This window comes from Phascolarctos cinereus, unplaced genomic scaffold (genome assembly GCF_003287225.1).
Source record: "Phascolarctos cinereus isolate Bilbo 61053 unplaced genomic scaffold, phaCin_HiC Scaffold_4;HRSCAF=312, whole genome shotgun sequence".
Taxonomy (NCBI): Eukaryota; Metazoa; Chordata; class Mammalia; order Diprotodontia; family Phascolarctidae; genus Phascolarctos; species Phascolarctos cinereus.
Window position 1 is genome coordinate 443,357,731 of NW_027555847.1, and position 27,267 is coordinate 443,384,997.

Sequence of the window (27,267 nt, forward strand, 5' to 3'; positions counted from 1 at the left end):
CATCCCCAGTGTGTTAGAGTCTGATAAGACATACTCTTCAGACCATTCACCATCTGTTTATCCTCCCCTGAATCCTCTTCAGTTTCAGTTAGGAACAGGTGATTCAGAAGTTAATACAATACTCCAGATGTGGGCTGAGTACAGTGGAAGTATCATGTCCCATATATTAGACAGCATTTCTCTTCACGCAGCCAAAGATCACATTAGTTTTTTTGATAGTCATGTGACACTTGCCTTGCATTAAGCTTGCAGTCCACTAAAATTTTAAGATCTTAGGTAAATTGCAAAGATTTTCTTAAGAAGCCTTGCTTCTAAAAGTAGCAATTGAAAAAAAAACACTTAAAGTATAAATCAAAACAAACACTAGTTGTAGAGAGATACGCAAAAGTACTAAGAGGAATGTTGGGGTGACCGGAGTCAGGTAAGAGTATAATGAAAAGGCTTCATGGACAAAGCCATTTTTCAATAGCATCTTGAAGGAAGGAATGTGGTTTGGCATAGTAAAGAGGAAGTATGGTAAATGGCATTTGTGATATATGAATTCAAGTAGGAGCAGGTGATTTAAAATCTGAGAAGTAAATAGATTTACTTTCTTGGGGTTAAGATCATGAGTCTGGCAAAAGATGGTGGCACTGAGGTAAAGAGGAACAAAGTTAAGCCTGGAAATTAATAATTAGGAGTTTTAATTTTATCATTGAAGCAACTGAGAGCCACATATGAGCAGTAACATAAACCAAGTAATATTTAAAGAACGTTGCCCTTGTTTCTGTGTGTTGGTGTACTAGGTGGGAAGGTCCAATAAGAATTGATATAATCCTTTTTGATATAGAGTGATCAGAGGATGAATGAAGAATCAAAGCTGATGAAAAACTCAGCTGTTATTCCTTTCTTCAAGTCCATGAGTGAATATTTATTAAGTGCCAGATACTGTGCTAAGTGTAGGGGATACAAAAAGAGGCAAAAGACAGTCCCTGCCCTCAAGAAGCTCACAATCTAATAACAGGGGAGACAACAACCAACCAAACAAGCAAGGAATATATAGGTTAAATAGGAAATAATTAAAAAAGAGAAGGCACTAGAATTAAGAGGGCTTGGGAAAGGCTTCCTGTAGAAGATGGGATTTTAGTTGAGACTTAAAGGAAGCCAAGGAAGCCAGTTAGGCAGAGACGCAGAGGGAGTGCATTCTAGGCATGGAGGCATCCATTTCCAAAGAAAATGCCTGGCATTAAGAGATGGGGAGTGTCTTATTTGCAGAACAGTAAGGAGGACACTCACTGGAAATGAGAGTGTGTATTGGAGAGTAGGTAAGAAGACTAGAAAGGTAGGAGGGAGCTAGGTTATGAAGGGCTTTGAACACAAAACAGAGAATTCTAAGGGATTACGGAAGATGAATTCAGATTAAAATGTTTAATGTTGGCAGCAGAACATCTAAATAAAAATGCTTGGCTAGAGCTGTCAATAAAGAACTAGGGGTGGACCACATATGGGTGCATACTCTGTAAGCTCTCTGAAAGAACAGAAGTCACAGAAAAGAGCAGCGGATACAAGTCCAAGTAATGGAGAAAAGTAAGAAAATTAGTAATCAACCAAGTAATTATTAAATGACTATTATGTGCTGGAGATACAAAGTAAAAAAAAAGTACCTTCAAGGAAGTTACATTCTGTTAGATAGGGGTGGGGGGGATATATACATATTTACAGATAAGTAAGTATAGTTGTTGTTGTTAAGTTGTTTTTCAGTTGTGTCTGACTCTCTGTGACTGCATTTGGAGTTTTCTTGGTAGAGATATTGGAGTGGTTTGCCATTTCCTTCTCCAGCTTATTTTACAGATGAGGAACTGAGGCAAACAAGGTTAAGTGACTTACCCAGGATCAACAGCTACTGAGGCTAGATCTGAACTCAGGAAGATGAGTCTTCTTGACTCTAGTCTGGCATTCTGTCCGCTGCACTACCTAGCTGCTCCAAGTCAGTATAGTATATGTGCAAAATAAGCAATGACTTTGAAAAGGGGCACTATCAACAGGGAAATCAGAAAACCAATCTTGACTGAAAGGAGAGGAAGAGAATTCCAGGTATAGGGGACAGCTTGTACAAAGGGTGAATAAAGGGGGAATAAAATGGTCACCTCCCTTATTTTACTGATGAGTAAATTGAGCCCTCAAAAGGTCAAGAAGGTACCCAGGGTCACATAGTCAAATAACTTTCGAAGTCTTTTTTTGTTGATTACCTTCTGCTCCAGCATACTCTCACCTCCAGCCTTTTGCAACACCACTATTTCCTGGTTCTCTTGCTACTAGTGTGATGGCTCCTTCTGTTTTCTTTACTTAGATCATCATCTGCATACTGCCTTCTAGTCCTGTGTTCCAGACCCACACCCCAACACTCTTTCTCTTGATAACATCAGCTCCCACAGATGTAGTTACCATCTCTATTTTGTCTCTATCCTGAACTCTATTTTTGTTCATTTCAAATTAGATATTTTGGCATCTCAAACTCAGAATGTCCAGAACAGAAGTCATTATCTTTTGTCCTCAAACCCACTAGTCTTGGAAATTTCCCTATTCCTCCTATGAAGGCACCACCCTCTTAATTACCCAAATGCAGATCATTCTCAATTCTTTCTCATTCATCCAACATATCCAGTCATTTGTCAAAAATGACAAATGCTATCACTTTTTCCTGAAGTGCTAGGGAGTGTAGTGGATAGAGCCCTGGACCTGGAGTCAGGAAGACCTGAGTTCAAATCCAGCCTCTGGCATTTACTATGATCCTGGGAAAGCCATTTTACCTGCCTGCCTCAATTCCCTTATCTGTAAAATGGGGATTATTTTGAGGTTATTGTGAGGATGCCTATAAAGCATTTTGCAAACAAAATGCTACATAAATGCTGGATATCATTACTTCCCGCAATGTCTCTTGCTCTTGTCTGTCTCCTTTTCTATACTCACATAGTTACCACCCTACCTCAGGCCCTCAACATCTCTTACCTAGACTATTGTAATAGATTCCTAAATGGTTTCCCTATGTAAAATTTCTCCCCATTCCAATTCAACCTCTCTGCAGCTGCCAGAGATGTTCTGATAGGTGCAGGTCTGCTCATGTCACTACCCCAATCAGACAACCCCTGAGGCTTCCTATTACTTCTAAGTTCAAGATTAGACTCCTCTGGTTGGCTCCAATTTACCTTTCCAGTTTTACTGCACATTACCTCTGTTCAGGAAAACTACAGCTAGACAAACTGACTTTCTCACTGTTCTGTGGAGGGTGCATTCCTATTTCCGATCTCAATTCTTTTGTTTTGGCTATTATCTATACCTGGAATCTATTTCCTTCTCATTTTCTCTTGTAGCATGCTTAGTGTTTTTAAAGGCTTAACTCAAGTACCATCTTCTACACGAAGCCTGTTCCAATCCCCTGGCTGCTAGTGCCTCCTCCCATGCCAATTACCTTGTCTCTACTTTGTATATATACCTATAAACATAGGTACCTGTTATTAACTCTCTGACACCCCCCACTAAATTGTAGGCTTCTCAAGGGAACTGTTTCACCTTTGTTTTCATGGTCCTAACACCCAGCACGGTGCCTGGCACATGGTATAGGAACTAAATTGATATTGATTGATTGACATCAGTCAGCTTTCCAGCCATTTTAGGTGTTTTGCTAAAAACATGAACCTAGTCTTAGCAGTCACCATGAGGTGGTAATGATTAAAAATATTGTTGGGTTTACTTATGCCTTTCCTCTTATAGAAATGCAACAAAATCTTGTTTTAAAAATAGTATGTATATTTGGATACAACTTCTGTTACAGAAACAAGACAAAAGTGCCTTTAGTTTATTTTGACAGTACATTCCCAGTCATATAAATATAAATAATTTAAGAAAAACTGTACATATATTTAGTAAATACTTGATCAAAAAGGGCTTTAAAATATATTCATATTGGAACGTGTAGAAAGAGGTTTTAAAGGCACAGCAGTTAAAATATTTGGCTGCTGATAGTATGATTTAGATTTGTAAGACCATTTCAACTTGATGAAGTCTTTGGACCATCAAAATTCTTGTTGAATATCACTTAAAGCAAAAGTAACAGTCGCTTTATTTTTTCCTCCATGATTTTTTTGTTTTGTGCTGTTTCATGCAGAAGTTGACGCATCTCATCTTCAACCTGGGAAACCTAAATTGACAATCAAGATTTAAAACATTTCAAATTTTCTTAATATCAATATATGTTTTAAAAATGAATAATGGAAGAAAAACGTATAAGAGTCAATCTATCTAGTACATGGAATCTGTCGATTTTAGAGATTTTGCATTGTGACATTTAAAAATTACCATTACTAAAATAAAGTGAAAATTAAAATTACTAAAGTGGATCTACTTAAAAATTGAGATGAGTGATTTACGACTTCTGGGAGCCAGGATGTCACAGTAAGCAGTAAACTGCTGTAACTCTCCCATATTCACCTCCAAACAACTCCAAAACAAATCCTGGAACAGCAGAAGCAGCAAAAAGACAGAGTGAAACAATCTTTTGGCCCAAAAAACTTGGTAGATTGGCAAGAAAAATCTGTCTCCCTTGGGTAAAAGGGGAGTGAATTCCAGGACAGGAAGCATCCCAGCAAACCAGTGGGAGATCCTGAGATCCAGTGTGGTGGAGCAGGAAAATGCCAACACCAGGACTCCCCACATGCCTCAGCATAGCCAGGGGAACCCTCAGACTCCAGCTCCCAGAACCATCAAGAGATTCAGTGTAGCCCCAGGCAAAAAGGCAATCCTCCAGCATGAGGAGAAAGTAGGCCAGATCTCCACTGCTTCAGTGCAGCCCTGGGGAAAAGCAGAAACACCCCACTGGGCCTTAGCACATAACCACTGCCAGGACCCCAGCTCAGCACCAGGTAAGCTGTAAGACCCCTTGCAGCCTCCAGCAGCACCAGCTACCCCTCACGTCATCACTTCAGCACAGCACAAGACATGAGGGTCCCCCAGGGGCCCAAAGGCAATGTTAACGCCATACTAGGTAAATATCCAGGACCTGCAGCCACTGGCACAAGAAGCCTGTGACAGTGCTCCTTCCACCCCAGGTTCAAAGCTCTAATTTAAAAAAAAGGAAAAAAGCCAAGAAAAAAAAAGCAGAATCTGACCATAGAAACTTATTATGGTTACAAGGAAGACCAAGACACAAACTCAGAAGAGGATAACAATGTCAAAACATCTATGGGTGAAACCCCAAAGAAAAACAGGAAGTGGTCTCAATCAAGAACTCATGGAAGAGCTCAAAAAGGGGCTTAAAAATCATATAAGAGAGGCAGAAGAAAAAATGGGAAAAGAAATGAGAGGGATGCAAGAGAATTATGAAAAAAGAGTCAACAGCTTAGAAAACTGCTTAAAAGGTAGAACTGTCCAAATGGAAAAGGAGATACAGAAATCCACTGAAGAAAATAACTCCTCAAAGAGTACAGTCGGCCAAATGGAAAAGAAAGTACAAAATCTAATTAAGAAAAAACACCTTAATTTTAAAATGGGCAAGTGGAAGCTAATGACTCTATGAGGCATCAAGAATCAATCAAATTCAAAAGAGTGAAAAAAATGGAAAAAAATGTAAACTACCTCACTGGAAAAATAAAATACTTGGAAAACAGATCCAGGAGACACAATGACCAAATCACTGGACTACCTGAAAGCTATAATCAAAAGGAGGACATAGACAGCATCATTCAAGAAATTATCAACGAAAAGTTCCCTGATGTCCTGGAACCAGAGGGCAAAAGAGGCATTGAAAAATCCACTAATTAGACATGAGTACCCCAAATGGACCCAGGATGGTGACCTACTGCATGAGCCGCTGTTTGGGGCAGCAGCTATTCACAGAGGATAAGCTCCCACCATCCCTTGGCAAAGAGGCAGTTGCAGGGAAAAGGGAAAGACGACAACGGAAGGTAAAACTTGAGATGGCTTAAGAGTCTTTGAATAGAGATGGAGATATGGACAATGATGACAGCACTCCCAAGAAACCCAAGTGGGAACCCCAAAACTGGAGACTCTGGCTGGAGAATATCCGAGAAATGAGGAAGTCAGAAGATGTACCTGTTGATTACATGGGAGCTGAGCAGTGTTGTGACCAAAATGCTCCTCCATAGGTGATGTGATACCAAGCGCTACTGTCACTGATGCTGTCCAGCCAGACCAAAGACTAGGTCACAGCAGCTGCCATATGGCGGCTTAAGGAGAGAGGCCTGACTTTAGATGGCATCCTGCAAATGGATGACAGTACCCTGGGTCAACTCACCTATCCAGTTGGCTTTTGGAGGAGCAAAGTGCAGTACGTAAAGCATACAAGCAAGATCCTGGAGCAGCACTGTGACAGTGATATCCCAGCCACTGTGGCAGAGATGGTGGCGCTTCCTGGCATTGAACCCAAGATGGCACACGTGGCAAGGTGGCAGGTATCGCAGTGCACACATGTACACAGATTGAAATGGACCAAGAATGAAACCAAGTACCCGAAGGAAACCAGAACTACTCTGGAGGACTGGCTGCCCAGGTGGCTGTGGAAGGAAATAAACTGACTGTTGGTAGGCTTTGGCCAGCAGACTCGCTTGCCAGTGAACCCTCAGTGTGGGGACTGCCTCAAATGAGGCCTGTGCCCAGCAGCACAGAGGCCTTTAAGAAGACTGCAGCAAGGACCCCTCTAGTATGGTGGTATGGGGGTCGGATGGACAGCCAGCTGGTGTTGCAACTCTCGTCGAGTACCTAAGACTTATACGCCCATTAAGTCTGTTTAATGAAGTTTGATTTTTTTTTTGGTAGAAAAAAACCTCACTGTTCACCTCAGGAAAGAGATCCCAAAATAAAAACTCTAAGAACATTATAGCCAGATTTCAGAACTATCAGGTCAAGGGAAAAATACTTCAAGTGGGCCAGAAAGAAACAATGCAGATATCAGGAAGTCACAATTAGGATCACACAGGACTTGGCAGCTGCAACATTAAAGGAATGGATGTCATGGAACATGATATTCCAGAAGGCAATGGAGCTACAACTTGGCTGTAGGACTATAACCAAGAATCACTTACCTGGCAAAATTAAGCATAATACATCAAGAGAAGAAATGGTCATTCAATGAAATAACAGGATTTCAAGTTTTCATAAGGAGAAAACCAGAACTAAACCAAAAAACTGACCTCTAATATCAAGACCCAAAAGAAGCATAAACAAGTAAAAAATCTACAGAAAACATAAGAGTCAATTGAGCTAAACTATTTACACCCCTGCAAGGGAAGATGATACTTGTAATTCTTAAAAACTGTAGCACTAACAGTACAGCTAGAAGGAATATAAATAGACATAGAGTATGGGTATAAGGTGAATCTGAGGGAATGACAAAAAAAAATAAAGGGATGAGAAAGAGGAGTACAATGAGTGCAGAAGAAAGGAAGTGGTAGAATGGGGTAAATTATTTCACATGAAGAGGCTCAAAAGACCTATTATAGTGGAGGGGAAGATGGATGGGTGGGTGACAAGCAAAAGAGGGAATCATACACATAATCAATTGAATGTAGAAATCTATCTTACCTGACAGGGGAAGTAGGAGGGGAGGAGATCAAGTAAAAGGGGGAGGGGGACTGACAGAAGGGAGGGCAGATCAGGAAAGATGGTAGACAGAAGCAAAATACTGGTGAGGAGGGAAAGGGTGAAAGGAGAGAGAGGACAGACAGGAGGAAGAATAGGATGGAGGGAAATACACAAGGTAGTAATCATAATTGTAATGTGAATGGGATGAACTCTCCCATAAAACAGAAGCGGATAGCAGAGTAGATCAAAAACCAGAATCCTACAATATGTTGTTTATAAGAAACACACTTGAAGCAGAGAGTAAAGCACAGAGTAAAGGGAAGGGGCTGGAGAGGAATCTATTATGCTTCAGCTGAAATAAAAAAAGCAGAGGTAGCAAACCTTATGTCAGAGAAAATAAAAGCAAAAATAAACCTAATTAAAAGAGATAAGGAAGGAAACTACATCTTGCTAAAAGGTATCATAGACAATAAAGCAATATTAATACTAAACATATATGCACCAACTGGTATAAGCATACAAATTCTTAAAGGAGAAGTTAAGTGAGTTACAGGAAGAAATAAGCAAAACTATACTAGTGGGGGGACCTCAACTGTTCCCTCTCAGAACTCTATAAATCCAACCAAAAAATAAACAAGAAAGAAACCAAGGAGGTAAACAGATTAGAAAAGTTAGATATGACAGACTTTTGGCATGATTTAGACATAAAAGGTGATACCATAAACAAAGTAGAAGAGCAAGGAATAGTGTCAGATCTATGGGGAGGGGAAGAATTCATGACCAAATGAGAGATAGCATTACAAAATTTAAAAGATAATTTTGATCATATTAAATTAAAAAGCTCTTGTACAAACAAAACCAACGCAACCAAGATTAGAAAAAAGCAGAAAGATGGGAAACAATCTTTACAGCAAGTGTCTCTGATAAAGGCTTCATTTCTCAAATACATAGAATTTACAAAAATACAAACCATTCCTCAATTGATAAAGGATCAAAGGATATGAACAGGCAGTTTTCAGAGGAAGAAAAAAAGGCTATCCATAGGCACATGCAGAAGTGCTCGAAATCACTTGATTAGAGAAATGCAAATTAAAACAACTTTGAGGTACCACCTCATACCTATCAGATTGGCTAATATGACAGAAAAGGAAAGTGATAAATGATGGAGATGTGGGAAAATTCGGACAATAATGTACTGCTGGTGTAGTTGTGAACTGCTGTAACCAATCTGGACAGCAATTTGGAACTATGCCCAAAGGGTAACCAAAATGTGCATACCCTTTGATCCAGTAATACCAATAGGTCTGTATCCCAAAGAGATCATAAAAAAGGGAAAAGGACCTACATGTACAAAAATATTTATAGCATCCCTATTCATGGTGGCAAAATACTGGAAACTGAGGGGATGCCCATCAATTGGGAAATTGAATTAGCTGTGGTATATGAATGTGATGGAATACTGCTGTGCAATAAGAAATGATGAATAAGCAGATTTTAAAAAAGACCTGGAAAGACTTGTATGAACTGATGCAAAGTGAAATGAGCATAACCAGGACAGCATTGTACACAGTATCAGCAGCACTGTGTGATGACCAACTATGAATGACTCAGCTCAGCAACATAATGATCCAAGATAAGTACGAAGGACTCATGACTGAAAATGCTATCCATATCCAGATAAAGAACTGATGGACTCTGAGTGCAGATTGAAGTATATTTTTTTTCACTTTATTCTCTCTCATGTTTTTTTTTCTTTTGATCTGTTTCTTCTTTCACAACTATGACTAATATGGAAATATTTTTGTATGATAGTATGTGTATAGACTATATACCAACTGCCTACCATTTTCTTTCTTTCTTTTTTTTTTTTTTTAAGCTATGCAGTGGGGTTAAGTGACTTGCCCAGGGTCATACAGCTAGTAAGTGTTATGTGTCTAAGGCTGGATTTGAACTTAGGTCATCCTCAATCCAGGGCCGGTGCTCTAACCACTGCGCCACCTACTTGCCCCACTGCCTACCATTTTCAAAAGAAGAGGGGGGAGGGAGGGACTGAGGGAGAAAAATTTGGAACTCAAAATCTTATAAAAAAATGAATACTAAAAATTTTCTTGACATGTAACTGGGGAAAAATAAAATAATATTAAAAAAAGAAGAGAAAAAAATAAAGCTCATTGGTCAATGAAAAAAATTCAAATTATAATGAAAATGTTTGATTTAGGATGAGTTTCTTTACAAGACACAGTGGCTTTCCCCCTCATTTTCATTCTTTGGTAGATTTTTAAAAATCTAACAATGCTAATTTATCTTTTTGTGAAAATCATCCCTTAATTTCTTTGATAATACCTCTTGTTTTCTTCTTACTTTACTGCCCAATAAATGTCTTTCTTTTACTGTCTTCTTGCCCAGCTCCTTGATTGTTGTTATTCCTCTGAAATAGCTAGACTCCTGCTATTTTCTCTAATCTCTCTTTCTCAGAAGGCTGTTCTACTCTAATAGCTGAAACAATTACTTCTATGTGGATGACTACTAAGGCTGTCCTTCTGTCCTTATTTTCATTAAGCTCCACTTCTACATCTGTAACTTTAAAAAAAATTTCAATTTTATTTTTAATTTCAAATTCTCTCCCTTTCACGCCTCTAATTCCCCAACCCACTGAGAGTGCTAAGCATGTAATATATATTCAATAAACATTTGCTGAACTGAAGACCCAGATTCTGAAGTAAAATAACAGTAAATTACACCACCTGCCTTACTCAATTTAGGCTATATGTGAAGCTCTCTTACACTAGTGGGTCCACATGGAGTTCAAAATTTAGTAAATGGTTCTCCTGAACAGCAACTCTCACTGAGCTAAGTGTTACCAGCATCTTGGTTTGGCACCAGCTACTTGAAGACTTCATTCTTTATGTGCACAGTCTTCAAATCTGCCCTTTTTTCTTCTCTACCACAATTGTATGAGTCACTCCACTTAACTATAAAATGTTACACTGGATGTGGAAGTTAAAAGATGTCTTTATCAACATTACCTTTTCATTTGCAGCATCAATTTGATTTTGTTTTTCAGTTGTCAGCTGTAGGAGTTCTGCCTGATGGGCTGCGACCATTGATTCAAGTTGTTTTCTAAAACTATCATCTATAGAATGAAGCTTTTCCATTGTAGCCCTATAGGAAGCATGTACAAATTAGTCTTTTTCTTTGGTGGTTTTACTTATTATTTTCTAAAAGGATATTTTTCTACAAACATAAATGTCTGCTTCTGAACACAAGAAATTCCAAGGGTTATTTAAAACTAAATTTTACTTTTGATTTTGAAGACTTTTGTCTCTTTCCTCAGTGAGTTTCTTTTCCTTGGTTTCAAATTTTTCTTTCATTTGTTTAACTTGTGCCTCAAGACCACTTAGGAGTTCTCCTTTATCTTGCCACTTCTTATTAATTGCACTGAAATGAAAGTCAAAAGAGTTTAGAAAGAAATGTTCATGTCAATTTAATATACCATAATAGCTTTTCATTCATTTAGAAGGCAGCAAGGTCTTGGTGTCAGGAAAGCCTGGGTCCAAATCCAGCCATAGCTATGTACTAGCTGTGTGACCTTAGGCTAAAGTCATTTAGCCTCTTTTGCCCTACTTTCTTCATCTGTAAAATGGGAATAATAACAATAGCACCTACTTCCCGGGATTATTGTGAGGATTAAATGAGCTAATATTTGTAAAGTGCTTATTAGCACAATGCCTGGCACACAGTAGGTACTTAATAAATGTTAGCTATGATAATGATGATGATGATAACATTGTCTCATACCTGTAGGCTTTCCCAATTTCCTCAAGTTCTGCTTCCTTTTCCTTCAGCTGCTGTTTTAGGTCCTCTTTTCTCTCACAGTGCTGCTCCAGTTTCTCCATTAGCTCTTCTAGTTGTGCAGCTTTTTCATCAAGCTGTTCTTGAGTATTTTTTTGTATGTCAATGATTTCTTCTTGTAACTTTCTAATATGTTCATTTCTTTCCTGTAAGTTCTTTGCAAAGAAAAAAAATCAATACCTTGTTTATTTTTTACTGTCCCTGAAATGTCTTTGTTTTGCTACTTTACAAGGTAATAATGTTAGAAAAAGATATCTTAAAAGTTAAGAAAATAATTTGGAAGTTTACTGTGTAAGGCAGTTGAGAAAACATTTACTGTGAAATTTATTAAAAAGGCAAATAACCAATAGTTGTTTATATTAAATGTGAACAAGCATTATCAAGAATTTTTATCTTTTATATTTTTTATTATTATTTCACTAAGTGATAAATTATGAACAAGATACACTTGTTTTTTTAAAAATAAACTCCAGGATCCTGTTAGACTCCCAATTTCGATGGTGTGGTATGATGAAAATAATAAAATGTAACACCTCATGCAAAATTAACTAGAAGTTTTAGAAGGTGGAGTAAAAAACTAAATATATGATGGTTCATTCTAAAAAAGGTTATGAATACAAGTGAGCTGTGAATAAAAATGAGAATTAAATTCATATTTTGTAAATCTCTGCTAAAAAAGCTTGGAGGTGATAGTGATTACAGTTGCTTTATAAAAAGGAGGAGGGGGCTTCACTGTCCAAGATGTCTGATACTTGTTAATCCGGCAAATTGACATATATGGGGAACACTGATGCTCCCTACCTCATATCATCGAAGAAAGTAAAAAATAGGAATTACTGCCAGCATCCTATTGTACGCCATTTGAAGTGAACACAAGAAAAATGTGTTCCTACTGATCAGGTAAGGACTTCATTTGAATCTGCTAATTACTACCTTTTTCTTCACCTTAAGCTAGAACTGATATGCTGAAAACAGTAACTTACAAAGATTGTTATCAAAATCCTATTAGATACTACTTTTCTATTTCTAACTTTCCCCTTAGCTCCCCATGATTACATATAAGCATAGTCAAAATGTCAGTTTTGGCGTCCATAGAGCATACAGGTTTACCATCTTTTGCTGAGACATGAGTCCCACTGTAATACAGAGTGTAATTATCTTCTAAATCCATTAAGAATATCAACTGAGGGATGGAGCTAAGATGTCAGAGTAAAGGAAGAACTCTGCAAAGCTCTCCCAACATTCCTCTCCAAACAACTTTGAAATAATGCCTCAAATAGAATTCTGGAGTGGCACAGCCAACAAAAGATCAGGGAGAGACATTTTTCCAACTCTAGCAATTTAGGAGATTGGAAGGAGAGATCTGAGATAGGGGTGAAGGCTAGCCCACAGACTACGTGGATGCAAAACCAGTGGTGGGACGAAATAGGGAAGCAGCAGTTTCAGGAGCTTTCAAGCCAGAGACGATAACGAAACATAGGAACTGGTCAAAAAGTGATTATAGGGGAGCCCTGTGCTGGATGTAGTACTGGATGGTATTTGGCAGCTCCATTGCCTATACTCACTTCTGAATCACAGTTCAAGAGTAGAGAGAATCATTTTTAGTCAAGAGGGAACAAGGTCCCTGAGGAGCAGTATCATTTCCAATCCCTAGTGATCAGGGGCCCTTCCTGGGTAAGGACCACAGTGAAGACCAAGAGAGCAGTGACCACACCTCTCTCCAGAAGACACCACTTTGGGGGGCAGCTAGGTGGCACAGTGCATAGAGCTCCAGCCTTGGAGTCAGGAGGACCTGAGTTCAAATCTGACATCAAACACTTGACACTTAACTAGCTGTGTGACCCTGGGCAAGTCACTTAACCCCGACTACCTCACCAAAAAAGGAAAAAAAAAAGAAGCAGAATACACCATTTTGGAAGCACCAAAAACTTCCAAAGCCCCAGAACAACTAGTTCTGAAAATAGCAGTGTGAAAAAACCTGAAGCTTGGGACAATGCCATTCCACCCCACCACACAGGGAACAGAGCCTAACTTTAACATAAAGTTCAAAGCCAAGAAATTGGGTGAAAAAATGAGCCAAAAACAAACTAAAAAAAGATCCTCACCATAAAAAACTACTATGGTGACAAGGAAGGTCAAAAGACAAACTCAGAAGACAATGAAGTCAAAAATAACTACAATCAAAGAAAAATATAAATTGAACATTAGCTCATCAAAAATGCCTAGAAGAGCTAAAAATGATTTTCAAAATCAAGTAAGAATGGTAGAGGAAAAATTAGGTAAAGAAATGAAAATGAAGGAAGAAAATTATGAAAGGCCAATTGACAGCTTGGTAAAAGAGGCACCAAAAATATTTAAGAAAATAACACCCTAAAAAACAGAACAGGCCAAAAGGAAAACTTCATTGATGAAAATAATTCCTTAAAAATTAGAATTGGGCAAGTGGAATGATTCAATGAGACATCAAAAAATGATAAAACAAAGTAAAAAGAATGAAAAAAACAGGAGAGATAATTTAAAGAATTATTGGACTACCTGAAAACTATGATCAAAGAAAGAGCATAGACATCATATTAAAGGAAATTATAAAGGAAAATTGCACCAAGATAAACAGAAAAGGGTAAATAGAAATTGAATAACTATCTGAAAGAAATCCCCAAATGAAAATTCTAGGAATATTATATCCAATTCCGGAGCTCCCAGTTAAAAGAGATAATACTTCAGACAGCCAGAAAGAAACCATTCAAATATCATGGAATGACAGTGATCACACAAGATTTAGCAGATACCATTTTAAGAGTGGATAACTTGTAATATGATATTCCAGAAAGTAAAAGAGCTAGGATTACAACCAGGAATAACCTACCCAGCAAAACTGAGTATAATCTTTCAAGGGGAAAAATGGATATTTAAAGAAATAGAAGACTTTCAAGCATCCCTGATGAAAAGACCAAAGCTGAATAGAAAATGTGACTTTCAAATATGAGTCAAGAGAAGCACAAAAAGGTAAACATGAAAGACATAAAAGATTCAATAAAATTAAACTATTTGCATTTCTATATGGGAAAGATGATACATGTAACTCCTAAGAACTTTATCATTATTAGGGCAGTTACAAAAAGTCTACATAGACAGAGGATGCAAGAGTGAACTGTTCATGTTAGGATGACATAAAAAAAAAGATAGGGGATAAAAGGGATACCCTGGGAGAAGGGCAAAAGGAGAGGAAGAATGGGCAAAATTATCTCAATAAAAGACGTATGCAAGGAAAAGATTTTATGGTGAAGGGGGCAGGGGGATGTTGTAGGGTAGACAATGCCCAAACCTTACTTTCATCTAAATTGGTTCAAAGATGGAAAATACATAGATACTCAATTGGGTATAGAAATATATCCTACCCAACAAGGAAACAGGAGGGGAAAGGTATAAGGAAAAGGGGGTGTGTGTGAGATAAAATGGAGTAAAGACAAAAGAAGGCAGTGGTCCGAAGTAAAGTAGACTTTGGAGGAGAGACAGGATGAAAAGAGACAGACAACAATAAACAGAAGAAAATAGGATGGAGGGAAATGCACAGTTAGTAATCATAACTGAACATGAAAGGGATGAACTCACCCTTAACTGGAAGCAGACAGCAGAATGGCTTAGAAATCAGAATCTAGCAATATATTGTTTACAAGAAACACACTTGAAACACAGAGACACATACAGAGTTAAAATAAGGGGCTAGGGCACACAATCTATTATGCTTCAGCTGAAGTAAAAAAAGCAAGGGTAGCAATCTCAGATAAAGCAAAGCAAACATAAGAGTTAATTAAAAGAGATAAACAGGAATGGATGGAGCCAAGATGGCACAGTAAGATAGGAACTTGCCTGAACTCTTCCAGATTAACCTCCAAAAAGCAATAACATCTCAAAATGAATTATGAAGCTGTAGAACCAAAAAAAGAATGGGGTGAAACAATTTTCCAGCCCAAGAAAACTCAGAAAGTCAGCAGGAAAAGTCTGTCTCACTGGAGTAAAGGGAGAATGTAGTCCACTACATGTAGCATCTGGGCAAGCCATCAGCAGGCCATGCCCCAGCAAGTCAGCAGCCAGGCCCCAAGCCATGGGACAGGCTAGCAACAAAGCCCTAAAACCTGTGGCCCCTGCTGCAGCCAAGTGGTAAATGCCCATAGCCCCTAGCACAGCCCAGCAACAAGGCCCTATCTGTATAAGAAACTTGGACAGCACCACAGGAGCAGAGCCCAACTTTAACATAAAGTTAAAAGTAAAAATACATAGGCTGAAAAAATGAGAAAAAAATTTTTGTAAAAAAGAACTTGCCCATCAAGTTACTGTGGTGACAGGGAAGATCAAAACAGAACAACAATGTCAAAATGCCTACATGTAAAGCCTAAAAGAAACACATGAATTAGTCTCAGGTTCACAGAGAACTCTAGGAAGAGCTCAAAAAAAGGATTTTTAAAATAAAATAAGAGTAATAGAAAAACTAGGAAAAGAAATGATGCAAGAGCATCACGAAAAAAGAATCAACTGCTTGGTAAAGGAAGCACAAAAAAATGGGAAAAAATATACATAAATTCACTGAAGAATACAACTCCTTAAAAAGTAGAACTGACCAAATGGGAAAGAAATTACAAAAGGTCACTGAGGAAAATGATTCCTTTAAAAATTGGAATTGGACAAGTATAAGCTAATGACTTCATGACACATCAAAAATTGATCAAAAAAATTGAAAGAATGAAAAAAAATAGAATTGTGAACTATCTCATTGGAAAAAGAAGTGACCTGGAAAACAGACTGAGGAGAGATCATTTAAAGAATTATTGGACTACCTGAAAGTCATGATAAAAAAAATAGCCTAGACATCATATTTCAAGAAATTATCAAGGAAAACTGCCCTGATATCCTAGAACCAGAGGGTAAAATAGAAATTGAAAAAATCCACTGACCACCTCCTGAAAAGGATCCTAAAATGAAAACTTACAGGAATATTATAGCCAAATTTCAAAACTTCCAGGTCAAGGAGAAAATACTGCAAGCAGCCAGAAAGAAACAATTCAAATATCATGGAGCCACAATCAGGATTACACAGTATTTAGCAGCTTCTACATTAAAAACTGGAGGGCATGGAATATGATATTCTAAAAGGCAAGGAATTACAATAACACCAAGAATAACCTAGCCTGCAAAGGTAAATATAATCCTTTGGGGGAAAATGAATATTTAATGAAATATAAGACTTTCAAGCATTCTCTTGATGAAAAGACTAGAACTGAACAGAAGATCTGATTTTCAAATATAAGACTCAAGAGAAGCATGAAAAGGTAAACAAGGAAAAGAAAACATAAGGGATTCAATAAGGTTAAACTGTTTACTTTTCTACATGGGAAGATGATACTTGTAACTCTTAGGAACTTTATCACTATTAGGGCAATTAGAAGGAGCATACATGACAGGATGATACCCAAAGTAACCAAAGTTAAGTGGTGAGAAAGAGGACTGCACTAGAAGAAGAGGGAAGGGAGAGGCAGAATGAAATAAAACATCTCACAGTGGAGAGAAAGATGTGGAGTGGGGGGGAGGGTAGTGGGCTAGGCTTGAACTCCACTCTCATCAGAACTGGCTCAAGAGGGAAAAACATACATGTTCAGTTGGGTAGAGAAATCTATCTTACCCTATAGGGAAGCAGAAGGGAAGGAGGCCAAAAGAAGGGGCAGAGAGACTGATAGAAGGGAAGATGGATTGGGCGGACAGTGGTCAGAAGCAAAACATTTGTAAGGAGAGAGAAAGGGTGAAAGAGAGAGAGGGAGGAAAGGAAAGAGAGATAGAGAGACAGGGTGAAAGGGGGAGAGAGAAAGAGAGAGACAGGGTGAAGGGGGGGAGAGAGAGAGAGAGAGAGAGAGAGAGAGAGAGAGAGAGAGAGAGAGAGAGAGAGAGAGATAAGGAAGGGAAAGTAGGATGGAGGTAAATATACATTTAGTAATCATATCTGTGCATGTGAATGTGACGAACTCACCCATACAACAGAAGTGGATAGCAGAGTGCAGTAGAAACCAGAATCTTACAATATGTTGTTTACAAGAAACACATTTGAAGGAGAAAGACAGAGTAAAGTAAAGGGCTGGAATAGAACTTAGTATGTTTCTGATGAAGTTAAAAAAAAAAAGCAGGGGGTAGAAATCATGATCTCTGACAAAGCAAAAGCAAAAATAGATCTAATTAAAATAGATGAGGAAGGAAACTACATCTTGCTAAAAGGCACCAAAGTAATATCAATACTAAGTATATATGCACCAAATAGTACAGTATCAAAAATTTTAAAGAAGTTAAATGAATTACAGAAAGAAATAGACAGTAAAACTATACTAGTGGGGGACCTCAACTTTCTCCTCCCATAACTAGATAAATCTAACCAAAAAATAACCAAAATGAAGTTAAGGAGGTGAATAGAATTTTAGAAATGTTAGATGTGATAGACCTCTGGAGAAACAGAAAGGACTATATCTTTTTCACAGCAGTACATGGTACCTACACAAAAACTTACCATATATTAGGACATAAAAATCTCACAACCAGCTGCAGATAAGCAGAAATATTAAGTGCATCCTTTTCAGATCATAATGCAATAAAAATTACATTCAATAAAAGGCTTTGGAAAGATAGAGTAATCTAATCCTAAAGAATGAGTGAGCCAAAGAACAAATCATAGAAACAATAATTTCATTAAAGAGAATGACAATGAGACAACATATGAAAATCTGTGGGATGCAGCCAAACCAGTACTTATGGGGAAAATTTTTTATCTGTAGACATATACATCAATAAAAGAAAAAACTGATCAATGAATTGGGCATGCAACTAAAAACACCAGAGAAAGAACAAATTTTAAATGCTCAATTAAACCCTAATATGGAAATCCTGAAAATCAAAGGAGAGATTAATAAAATTGAAAGTAAACAAACAAACAAAAAACTACTGAACTAATAAAACTAGGAGCTGGTTTTATGAGAGGAAAATGGTAAAACAGACAAATTATTGGTTAATTTGATTTAAAAAAATCAAATTAACAGTATCAAAAGTGAAAAAGGTGAAAGTACCACCAATGATGATGAATTTAAAGCAATTATTGAGTTATTCTGACTAATAACATGTCAGCAAAAGTGATATCTAAATGAAATGGATGAATATTTACAAATATAAAAACTATCCAGATCAACAGAAGAGAAAATAAAATACCTGAATAATCTCATATTAGAAAAACAAACTGAATAAGCCATCAATGAGCAACTTAAGAAAAAAACAATCATCAGAACCAGATGGATTTACAAATGAGTTCTACCTAACAATTAAGGAACAATTGATCCCACTACTACATAAATTATCTGAAAAAATAGGTAAAGGAATCCTAAGAAATTCCTTTTATGACACAAACATGGTTTGTATTCCTAAACCAGGGAAAGCAAAAACAGAGAAAGAAAACTATAGACCAATTTCCTTACTAAATACCAATATAAAAATTTTAAATGAAATAATACTAGCAAGGAGATTAAAACAATATATCACAAAGATCATGCAGTATAGCCAGACAGAATTTATACTAGCAATACACAGATGGTTCAGTAACCCAAAAACCAAAAGCATAATTGACTATATCAATTAAAAAAAACCCAAAATCTTACCATCATATCAATAGTTGCAGAAAAAGTCTTTGACAAAACACAATGCCCATTTCTATTAAAACACTAGAAAGCACAGGAATCAATGAAGCCTTTCTCAAAATGAGAAGTAATAGCAAACATCATCTATAATGGGAAAGCCTTCCCAATAAGATCAGAGATGAAGCAAGGATGTTCACTAACACCACTATCATTCAATGTCATATAAGAAATGCTAGCTATAGCAATAAGACAAGATAAAAGTAATTGGAGAAATAAAAACAGGCAATGAGGAAACAAAACTATCACTCTTTGCAGATGACATAAGAACCCTAGAGAATCAACTAAAAAAAAAGAACTAAACAAAACTAACAAACTAAAAAAACTGGTTGAAACAATTAACAATTTTTGCAAAGTTTCAGGGTACAAATCCACATAAATTATCAGCATTTCTCTATACTACCCAAAAAAAAACCCAACAGGAAGAGATAGAGAAATTCCATTTAAAATAACTGTAGATAATATAAAATACATGGGAATCTATTAATCAAGACAAACCCAGGGACTATATGAACACAGCTACAAAACATTTTTCACACAAATAAAGACGGATTTAAACAGTTGTAGAATTATTAATTACTCAAGTGCAAGCTGAACTAATATAATGAAAATTATAGTTCTTTCTAAGTCAATTTACTTATTCAGTGCCACACAATAAGAGTACCAAATCATTAATGTATAGAGCTAGAAAAAAAATTTAAAAATTCATCTGGAAGAACAAATGGTCAAGAACATCAAGGGAATCAATGAAAATGAAGCAAAGTGGCATAGTAGGACCAGATTTCAAACTACATTACGAAATAGTAATCACGAAAACAATCTGGTACTGACTAAGAAATAGAGTGGTAGATCAGTGGAATAGATTAAATATAGAAATACACAGTAGTAAATGACCATAATAATCCAATGTTTGATAAACCCGAAAATCTAAGGTTTAGGGGTAAGAACTCACCAATTGACAAAAACTGCTAGGAAAACTGGAAAGCAATTTGAAACAAACTAGGCATAAACCAACATCTCACACCATATGCTAAGATAAGGTAAAAATGGATAAATGATTTAGACATAAAGGGTGAAATCATAAGTAAATTGAGGGAACATGGAAAAATGTGCCTGTCAGATTTATGGATAAGGGAAGAGTTTATGACCAAACAAGAGATAGAGAAAATTATGGGAAGTAAAATGGATAATTTTGATTATACGAAATTAAAAAGGTTTTGCACAAATAAAACAAATGTTGCCAAAATTAGTAGGAAAACAGGAAATTGGGAAAAAAATTTTTATAGCAAGTTTCTCTAATAAAGTTCTCATTTCTCAAATATATAGAGAACTGAACCAAATTAATAAAACAATACAAGCCATTTTCCAATTGATAAATGCTCAAAGGATATGAACAGTTTTCAGAAGAAGAAATAAAAGTTATAAAAGACATGAAAACACGCTCAAAATCACTATTGATTAGAGATATGCAAATTAAAACAACTCTGTGATAATCACCTCACACCTAACATGACAGATTGAAGCTAACATGACAGAAAAGGAAAATAACAAATGCAGAGAGGATGTGGAAAAACTAGGACACTAATGCACCGCTAGTGGAAATGTGAACCAGTTCAATCATTGTGGAGAACAATGTGGAACTAAGCCCAAAGGGCTATAAAATTGTGCATGCCATTTGACCCATCTTCTAGGTCTGTATCCCAAAGAGATCAAAGAAAAGGGAAAAGGACCTACAGTATTTGTACAAAAATATTTATGGCAGTTCTTTTAGTGGTGGCAAAGAATTAGAAACCGAGGGGATGCCCATCAACTGGGGAATGGCTGAACAAGTTGTGCTATATGATTGTGATGGAAAACTACTGTGCTATAAGAAATGATGAGAAGAATGGTTTCAGAAAAACCTGGAAAGATTTATATCAACTGATGTAAAGTGAAGTAAGCAGAACCAGGAGATCACTGTGCATAATAACAGCAATATTTTTAGGATGATCAACTATGAAAGACTTAGCTACTCTGAGCAATACAGTGATCTAAGTTGATTTCAAAAGATCCATGATGAAAAATTGCTATCTACCTCCAGAGAAAGAACTGATGAACTCTGAGTGCAGAGTGAAGCAGCTTTTTCTACTTTATTTTTCTTGTGTGTGTGTGTGTGTGTTCTGCAACATGGCTAATACGGAAATGCTTTGCATAACTTCACATATTATAGTCTATATGTCATATTGCTTGCCTTCTCAAGGAGTGGGGGATGGACAGGTGGGAGATAGAGAATTTGTAACTCAAAATTTTTTTTAAATGAATGTTAATTTTTTTTACATTTAATTGAGAAACATTTAATGAAATAAACAAAAATATATTTAAAAAATGATCAGTTGAACAACAAAGCCTCTGGGGTTGCACTGAGGGAGAGTCCATATTAGAAGAGGCAAGAAGGATTGATAAACAACGCAGAGAATTTATTATGAATCCACCCCAGCACCTAGTTTATGGTTAGGTTGGTTTAAAAATTCTAATTGTTATTTACTCTGGAAAAAACTAGTATCAAAATTAATTAGATGAGTGGGAGGGATAGAAATGGAAGGAAAGAGAATATTTGAGGCTTAGGGCCTAGAAAAGCTGTATCTAACAATTGTCTATAAGGAAGATTTTACCTGAATTAATTTCAACATATTGTTTGAATTAATTCAATATATTTAAAATTTAGGGCAAGGGGATGGAGTTGGAACACTGACTTACAAAAAGATACACAAAAAAGCCATATCAAAAATGGTTTGTTTAAAAAGGAAAAGAGCTCACTGTTTACAAAGGGCTGCTTCATAAATGGTAGGAAAAAAGAACTGATTAGCTCTCCTGTGGGTCATGAAAAGTTAACTTTAGAAAGATAAAAATAAGAAAATATAGAATTGATAGCTACACAAAGAATAAACAAAATGTGATGCTGACATGTAATCTGTCACAAAAATGTAACAAAATTCTAAAATTACTTCTAGATACTAATATTCTGTGTCTAACTCACAGCCTCTATTATAAATGTTTGCCAGATCTACCATCTCAATCTCTTCCTTAAGAAAAAAAAAGTCTTTAATATCAAATATAATGTCAAACTCACTTCTTTCAATTTTCTAATGGTTTCAGTTTGGTCTTCTATGATTTTGACCTTAATTTTTAATGAATCACTGTCATGTTCACTTAGCTTCCGAAGAGATTCATTCTCTGTAGTTAAAACTTCAATTTTTGCCTCTAATTTTCCATAATCTTGGGCTAGAGATGCTCCTAAATAAAAAAAATGTAAACATTATTAAAATGTAACACATCAATATTTTTCAAACTGAATTTTTAAATTGTAGAAAATATTTTTTAAAAAGAAATAGCTCCAAATTAAGGAAATTATTATACTTCTATTGTGAAAACAAAAAAAAATCCAAAATGTTTTTCCTTGAATTACTGACAGTGCTGTTTTTAAAACCTCTAAATTTGAGTGAATGTATAGTGTGATAAACTTCAGATATTTAGGAACTGCTAGACTAGAACATGCAGTACAATCAATATGACTTTTAAAATTTACATAGTAAATTCAATTGACAATTGAATGGCATTGTACTATACTTTCAGTTATTAATCAAGAAGCATTTATTAAGTACCAACTAAATGTCAGGTGTTGTGCTAGGTGCTCGGAATACAATAACAAAAATTAAAAAGTTCCTGACTTCAGGAGTTAATATTTTGTTGAGTGAAAATATAAGTAAATACACACACACACAAAAAAATTTGAGGAGAGGATACTAGCAACTAGAGCAATCAGAAGTGCTCTCACACAGAAAGTGGTATTTGAGCTGGAATTTGCTTATTTTCTTTCTATAGTCTTCAAATGGCTTTAAATATTAATTTTTCAATGAGCAGGTATTTATTTTCTTTCCCCTTCCCATCATTAAAAAAAAAGAAAAACAAAAATAAGCCCCTGTAACATGTATACATAGTTAAGCAAAACAAATTCCCACACTGGCCACATCTAAAAACAGATGACTTATTCTGCATCTTAAGTTCTCTCAAATGATCCTTTTTATTATTTCTTTGACACAACAGTATGCCATTACAATCATATGCATAATTGTTTGCTTATTCCCAAAATCACGGGCACATCTGCAAATTGAGGGTGTTGGACTAGATCATCTCTGAAATTCATTTATGCTATAAATCTATTATCCCGACGTTGTGATGATGCATTTCTTTTTACTACTTTTGGTAACAGAAAGTAGAAGGAAAATGAAGTAATCTTTTAATAAAAGGCAGTCTTTTCATTACTGGTTATTACTACTATATGTATCTATATGTAATATGTGACAAAGGTTGCATGATTCTGACCATGGACACAAAAATATCATATAATAAAGGATTCTTCCCAACTCCTTACTTAATTTAAATATTAAACATTTCCTGAAACAAAGTCATTATTCTAGAGAGGTGATCAATCTGACAAGGAAATACAAAATTCAATTAAAAAGTTAAAATATGCAAGAGATATGCTAGGCACTAGGAATACAAAGATAAAATCTGTCATAATTACTTTCCTCATGGAGATTACAATTAAAGGGAATTATGGCATGCAGACAAATTAGTATAATACAAGGTAGAACATTATGGATACGCATGAGGATTCTAGACAAAGTTCGGCAGGAAAATTTAAGAAAGGAAAAATTACTTTCAGCTGGGGTAAACCAAGAAAGATGTTATGGAGAACATGACAATTAAGTTGGAACTTGAGAGAAAAAAGGATTTCAATACATGGAGATAAAGAAGTGTGTTCCAGGTGTGGTACACACAAAAGTAAAAACAGAAAGGTATGAGAAGGTGAAATGTGGGAATAACTAGTTGTCTAGCTCTCTGCTGGAGTGGAAGCTGAATAAAAAGGAGTACTATGAATAAGTCTGGAAAGGTAAATATGAAATGCCTTAAATGTCACGAAAGGGAGTTTGTATTTATCATCTATGCAACAAGGAACCAATGCTGGTTGTTGAGCTATAGTCACACTAGACATAAAGAAAATTATTTTGGCAGCTCTGTGAAGGATGGATCGGAGAGGGAAAAGTCTGTAGGGCAAGGAAACTAATGAAAAGGCTATTACAGTAATTAAATTCACATTTAATATATTGTCTTACACATTATTAAGTGCTATCTTCACAAGTTATGAGGTAGTTAGTATACCTATTATTTAAGGATTAAGACACTGGGCTTAAGAAGTCACAGAAAGTAAGGAAAGCATAAGGCAAAATAATGTGCACAAGGACTACTACAATGAATATAAAGTCAATAGGGAGAAAACACAACTTTGGTTAAATACAATGGTCAATATCACTATCGTACTGTCTTGAGTGAAAAGTCACTTCTCATAATAAACTGTTTATTGGAATTTGTTTGGTTGTTTGTAGGAAGTACCATTTATGACAAAACAAAATATATCGATGCATTAAAAAAACAACAACCAGATTTAGAAGTGTAGTATTTGGACATACAGTGTAGCCACTAGGGCTGTTAGTGTTCTAAGTTCAGTGCTAGTTCCATTGGTGTTAGCAGAAATGAAGGAAAAAGATAAGATACTGAGGAAAGAGAATCATAAAGTCTTGGTAACTAATGTGGCGAGAGAGGAATTACAGATGGTACCACATCATACCTATCAGATTGGCTAACATGACAAAACAGGAAAATGATAAATGCTGGAGAAGATGTGGGAAAATTGGAACACTAATGCATTATTGGTGGAGTTGTGAACTGATCCAACTATTCTGGAAAGCAATTCAGAACTGTGCCCAAAGGGCTATAAAACTGTGTATATCTTTTGACCCAGAAATACCACTTCTAGGTCTGTATTCCAAAGAGATCATACACATGGAAAAAGGACCCACATGTACAAAAATATTTATAGCAGCTCTTTTTGTGGTGGCAAAGAACTGGAAAATGAGGGGATGCCCATCAGTTGAAGAATGGCTGAACAAGTTGTGGTATATGAATGTAATGGAATAATATTGTGCTATAAGAAATGATGAGCAGGCAGACTTCAGAAAAACCTGGAAAGACTTATATGGACTGATGCTGAGTGAAGTGAGCAGAACCAGGAGAACACTGTACACAGTAACAGCAACATTATGTGATGACTGACTTTGATAGGCTTATCTCTTCTTAGCAATGCAAGGATCTAAGACAACTCCAAAAGATTCATGATGGAAAATGCTGTCCACATCCAGAAAAAAGAACTATGGAGTCTGAATACAATCGAAGCATATTATTTGCTTTCTCTCTTTTTTTGTTTCTTCTTTCTCATAGTTTCTCCCATTGGTTTTAACTCTTCTTTATAAGATGACTAATGTGAAAATAGGTTTAATATGAATATATATGTTGAGCCTATATCAATTTACAAGTTGTCTTGGAGTGGGTTGAGGAGAGGGATGGGGAGAAGATTTGGAACTCAAAATCTTGTGGAAGTGAATATTGAAAACTATTAAATTTATTAAATTAAAAAAAAGAATTAAAAATGACTTCTTAGATTTTTGAGCCCGTACATTTTTCTAGAGTCTGGGAGTATGTTGTATCATTAACAGAAACTGGGAAGTTGGGAAGGGGGAATACTGGGGAGACAGTGAATTGAGTTTTGATCATATTGAGTTGAAAGATGTCTAGAAAACAGTTGAAAATGCAGGACTTGGGAGATATGGGGGGGACGGATTTGAAAGCAGTGACTTGCTTGAGCTCTCCCCCAAACCCCTCCAAATACCCATTGAAAAAAGGCTCTAAATAAATTCTAAAGCAGCAGAACCCACAAAAAGACAGAGTGAAACAAATTTCCAGCCCAAGACAACCTGGATAGTTGATCAGAAACGTATATCGCGTGGGGCCAGGAGAGAACCACAGTGCAGTGTGGGCACACAGGCTGCAGCAAACCTAGAGCAGGCCTCAGAGGACTGAATCATAGGCAGCTATGGTGGTTTCCAGACTTCTCAACTCACGAGCACCAAAGACAACTTAGAAGGTCAGTGGAAAAAGTCTGTTTCTTCGGTGAGAGAAGCTCGGGGTCTCAGCCCCATTCCCCAAGGAGGTCAGCCCCAGGGCAGTGGCTGCCTCCTGAGCTTCCAGCCCACAGACTGAGGGGGAATACAGTGGCTGATCAGAGGGGGATTGCAGGGATCTCTTTGCCAGTGCTGAGGTAAGAATCTCTTGCTTTGCCCATGCGTGGATCTGGGTCACAGTTCTGGGTGGTGGTCCAGGGGTGAGGAGGAGTGCTGGCGTGGTAGAGCTTGTAGTAGCTGAGGAGAGGAAATTCTCCTCCCAATTCCAAGACAGAAAAGACTGCTTGTGGTCGGTCACTCATAGACCAGAGCACAGGCCAGGAAAAGAGTAAACACCTTGCCCCTTATCATACCACCTTGCAAGAACTGAAAATTTACAGTTCCCTACAAGTATCTCTGAAAACAGCTGTACAAACCCCTGAAGCTTGGGACAGTACATTCTTCACACTGGAAGCAGACTCTTACCTTAACAAAGAGTTTAAAACTCAAGTAGTTGGCTGGGATCATGAGCAAACCTCGCAAAAAGAGTCAGACTATATTATCTTACTTTGGTGACAAAGAAGATCAAAACATACAACCAGAAGAAGACAACAAAGACAAAGCTCCTACATCCAAAGTATCCAAGAAAAATATGAATCAGTCCAGGCCTTGGAAGAACTCAAAAGGGATTTTGAGAAGCAAGTAAGAAAAGTAGAGGAAAAACTGGGAAGAGAAATGAGAGGGATGCAAGAAAATCATGAAAAACAAGTCAACAGCTTGCTAAAGGAGACCCCAAAAAATACTCAAGAAAATAGCACCTTAAAAAATAGCCTAACCCAAATGGCAAAAGAGGTCCAAAAAGCCAATGAGGAGAAGAATGCCCTGAAAAGAAAAATTGGCCAAATGCAAAAGGAAGTCCAAAAGCTTACTGGAGAAAATACTTCCTTAAAAACTAGAATAGAGCAATTGGAAGCTAGTGACTTTATGAGAAATCAAGACACTGTAAAACAAATCCAAAAGAATGAAAAATTGAAAAACAATGTGGAATATCTCATTGGAAAAACAACTGACCTGGAAAATAGATC

The 27,267-nt window shown here is 36.6% G+C and overlaps 1 protein-coding gene and 1 pseudogene across 1 annotated transcript in view; one reads left to right on the forward strand and one right to left on the reverse strand.

Moving 5' to 3' along the window:
- Positions 1-3,765: 3,765 nt before the first annotated feature.
- The window catches only part of LRRCC1 (leucine rich repeat and coiled-coil centrosomal protein 1), a 62,795-nt gene continuing 39,293 nt past the window's right edge, over positions 3,766-27,267 (reverse strand). Inside the window, 6 exon segments of the mRNA XM_020995742.2 lie at positions 3,766-4,088; positions 4,091-4,177; positions 10,602-10,737; positions 10,876-11,013; positions 11,374-11,582; positions 22,255-22,418. Coding sequence (XP_020851401.2) covers positions 4,053-4,088; positions 4,091-4,177; positions 10,602-10,737; positions 10,876-11,013; positions 11,374-11,582; positions 22,255-22,418 — 770 coding nt within the window. The 3' untranslated portion in view covers positions 3,766-4,052.
- LOC110214706 (endonuclease III-like protein 1 pseudogene) lies at positions 5,567-6,895 on the forward strand (annotated as a pseudogene).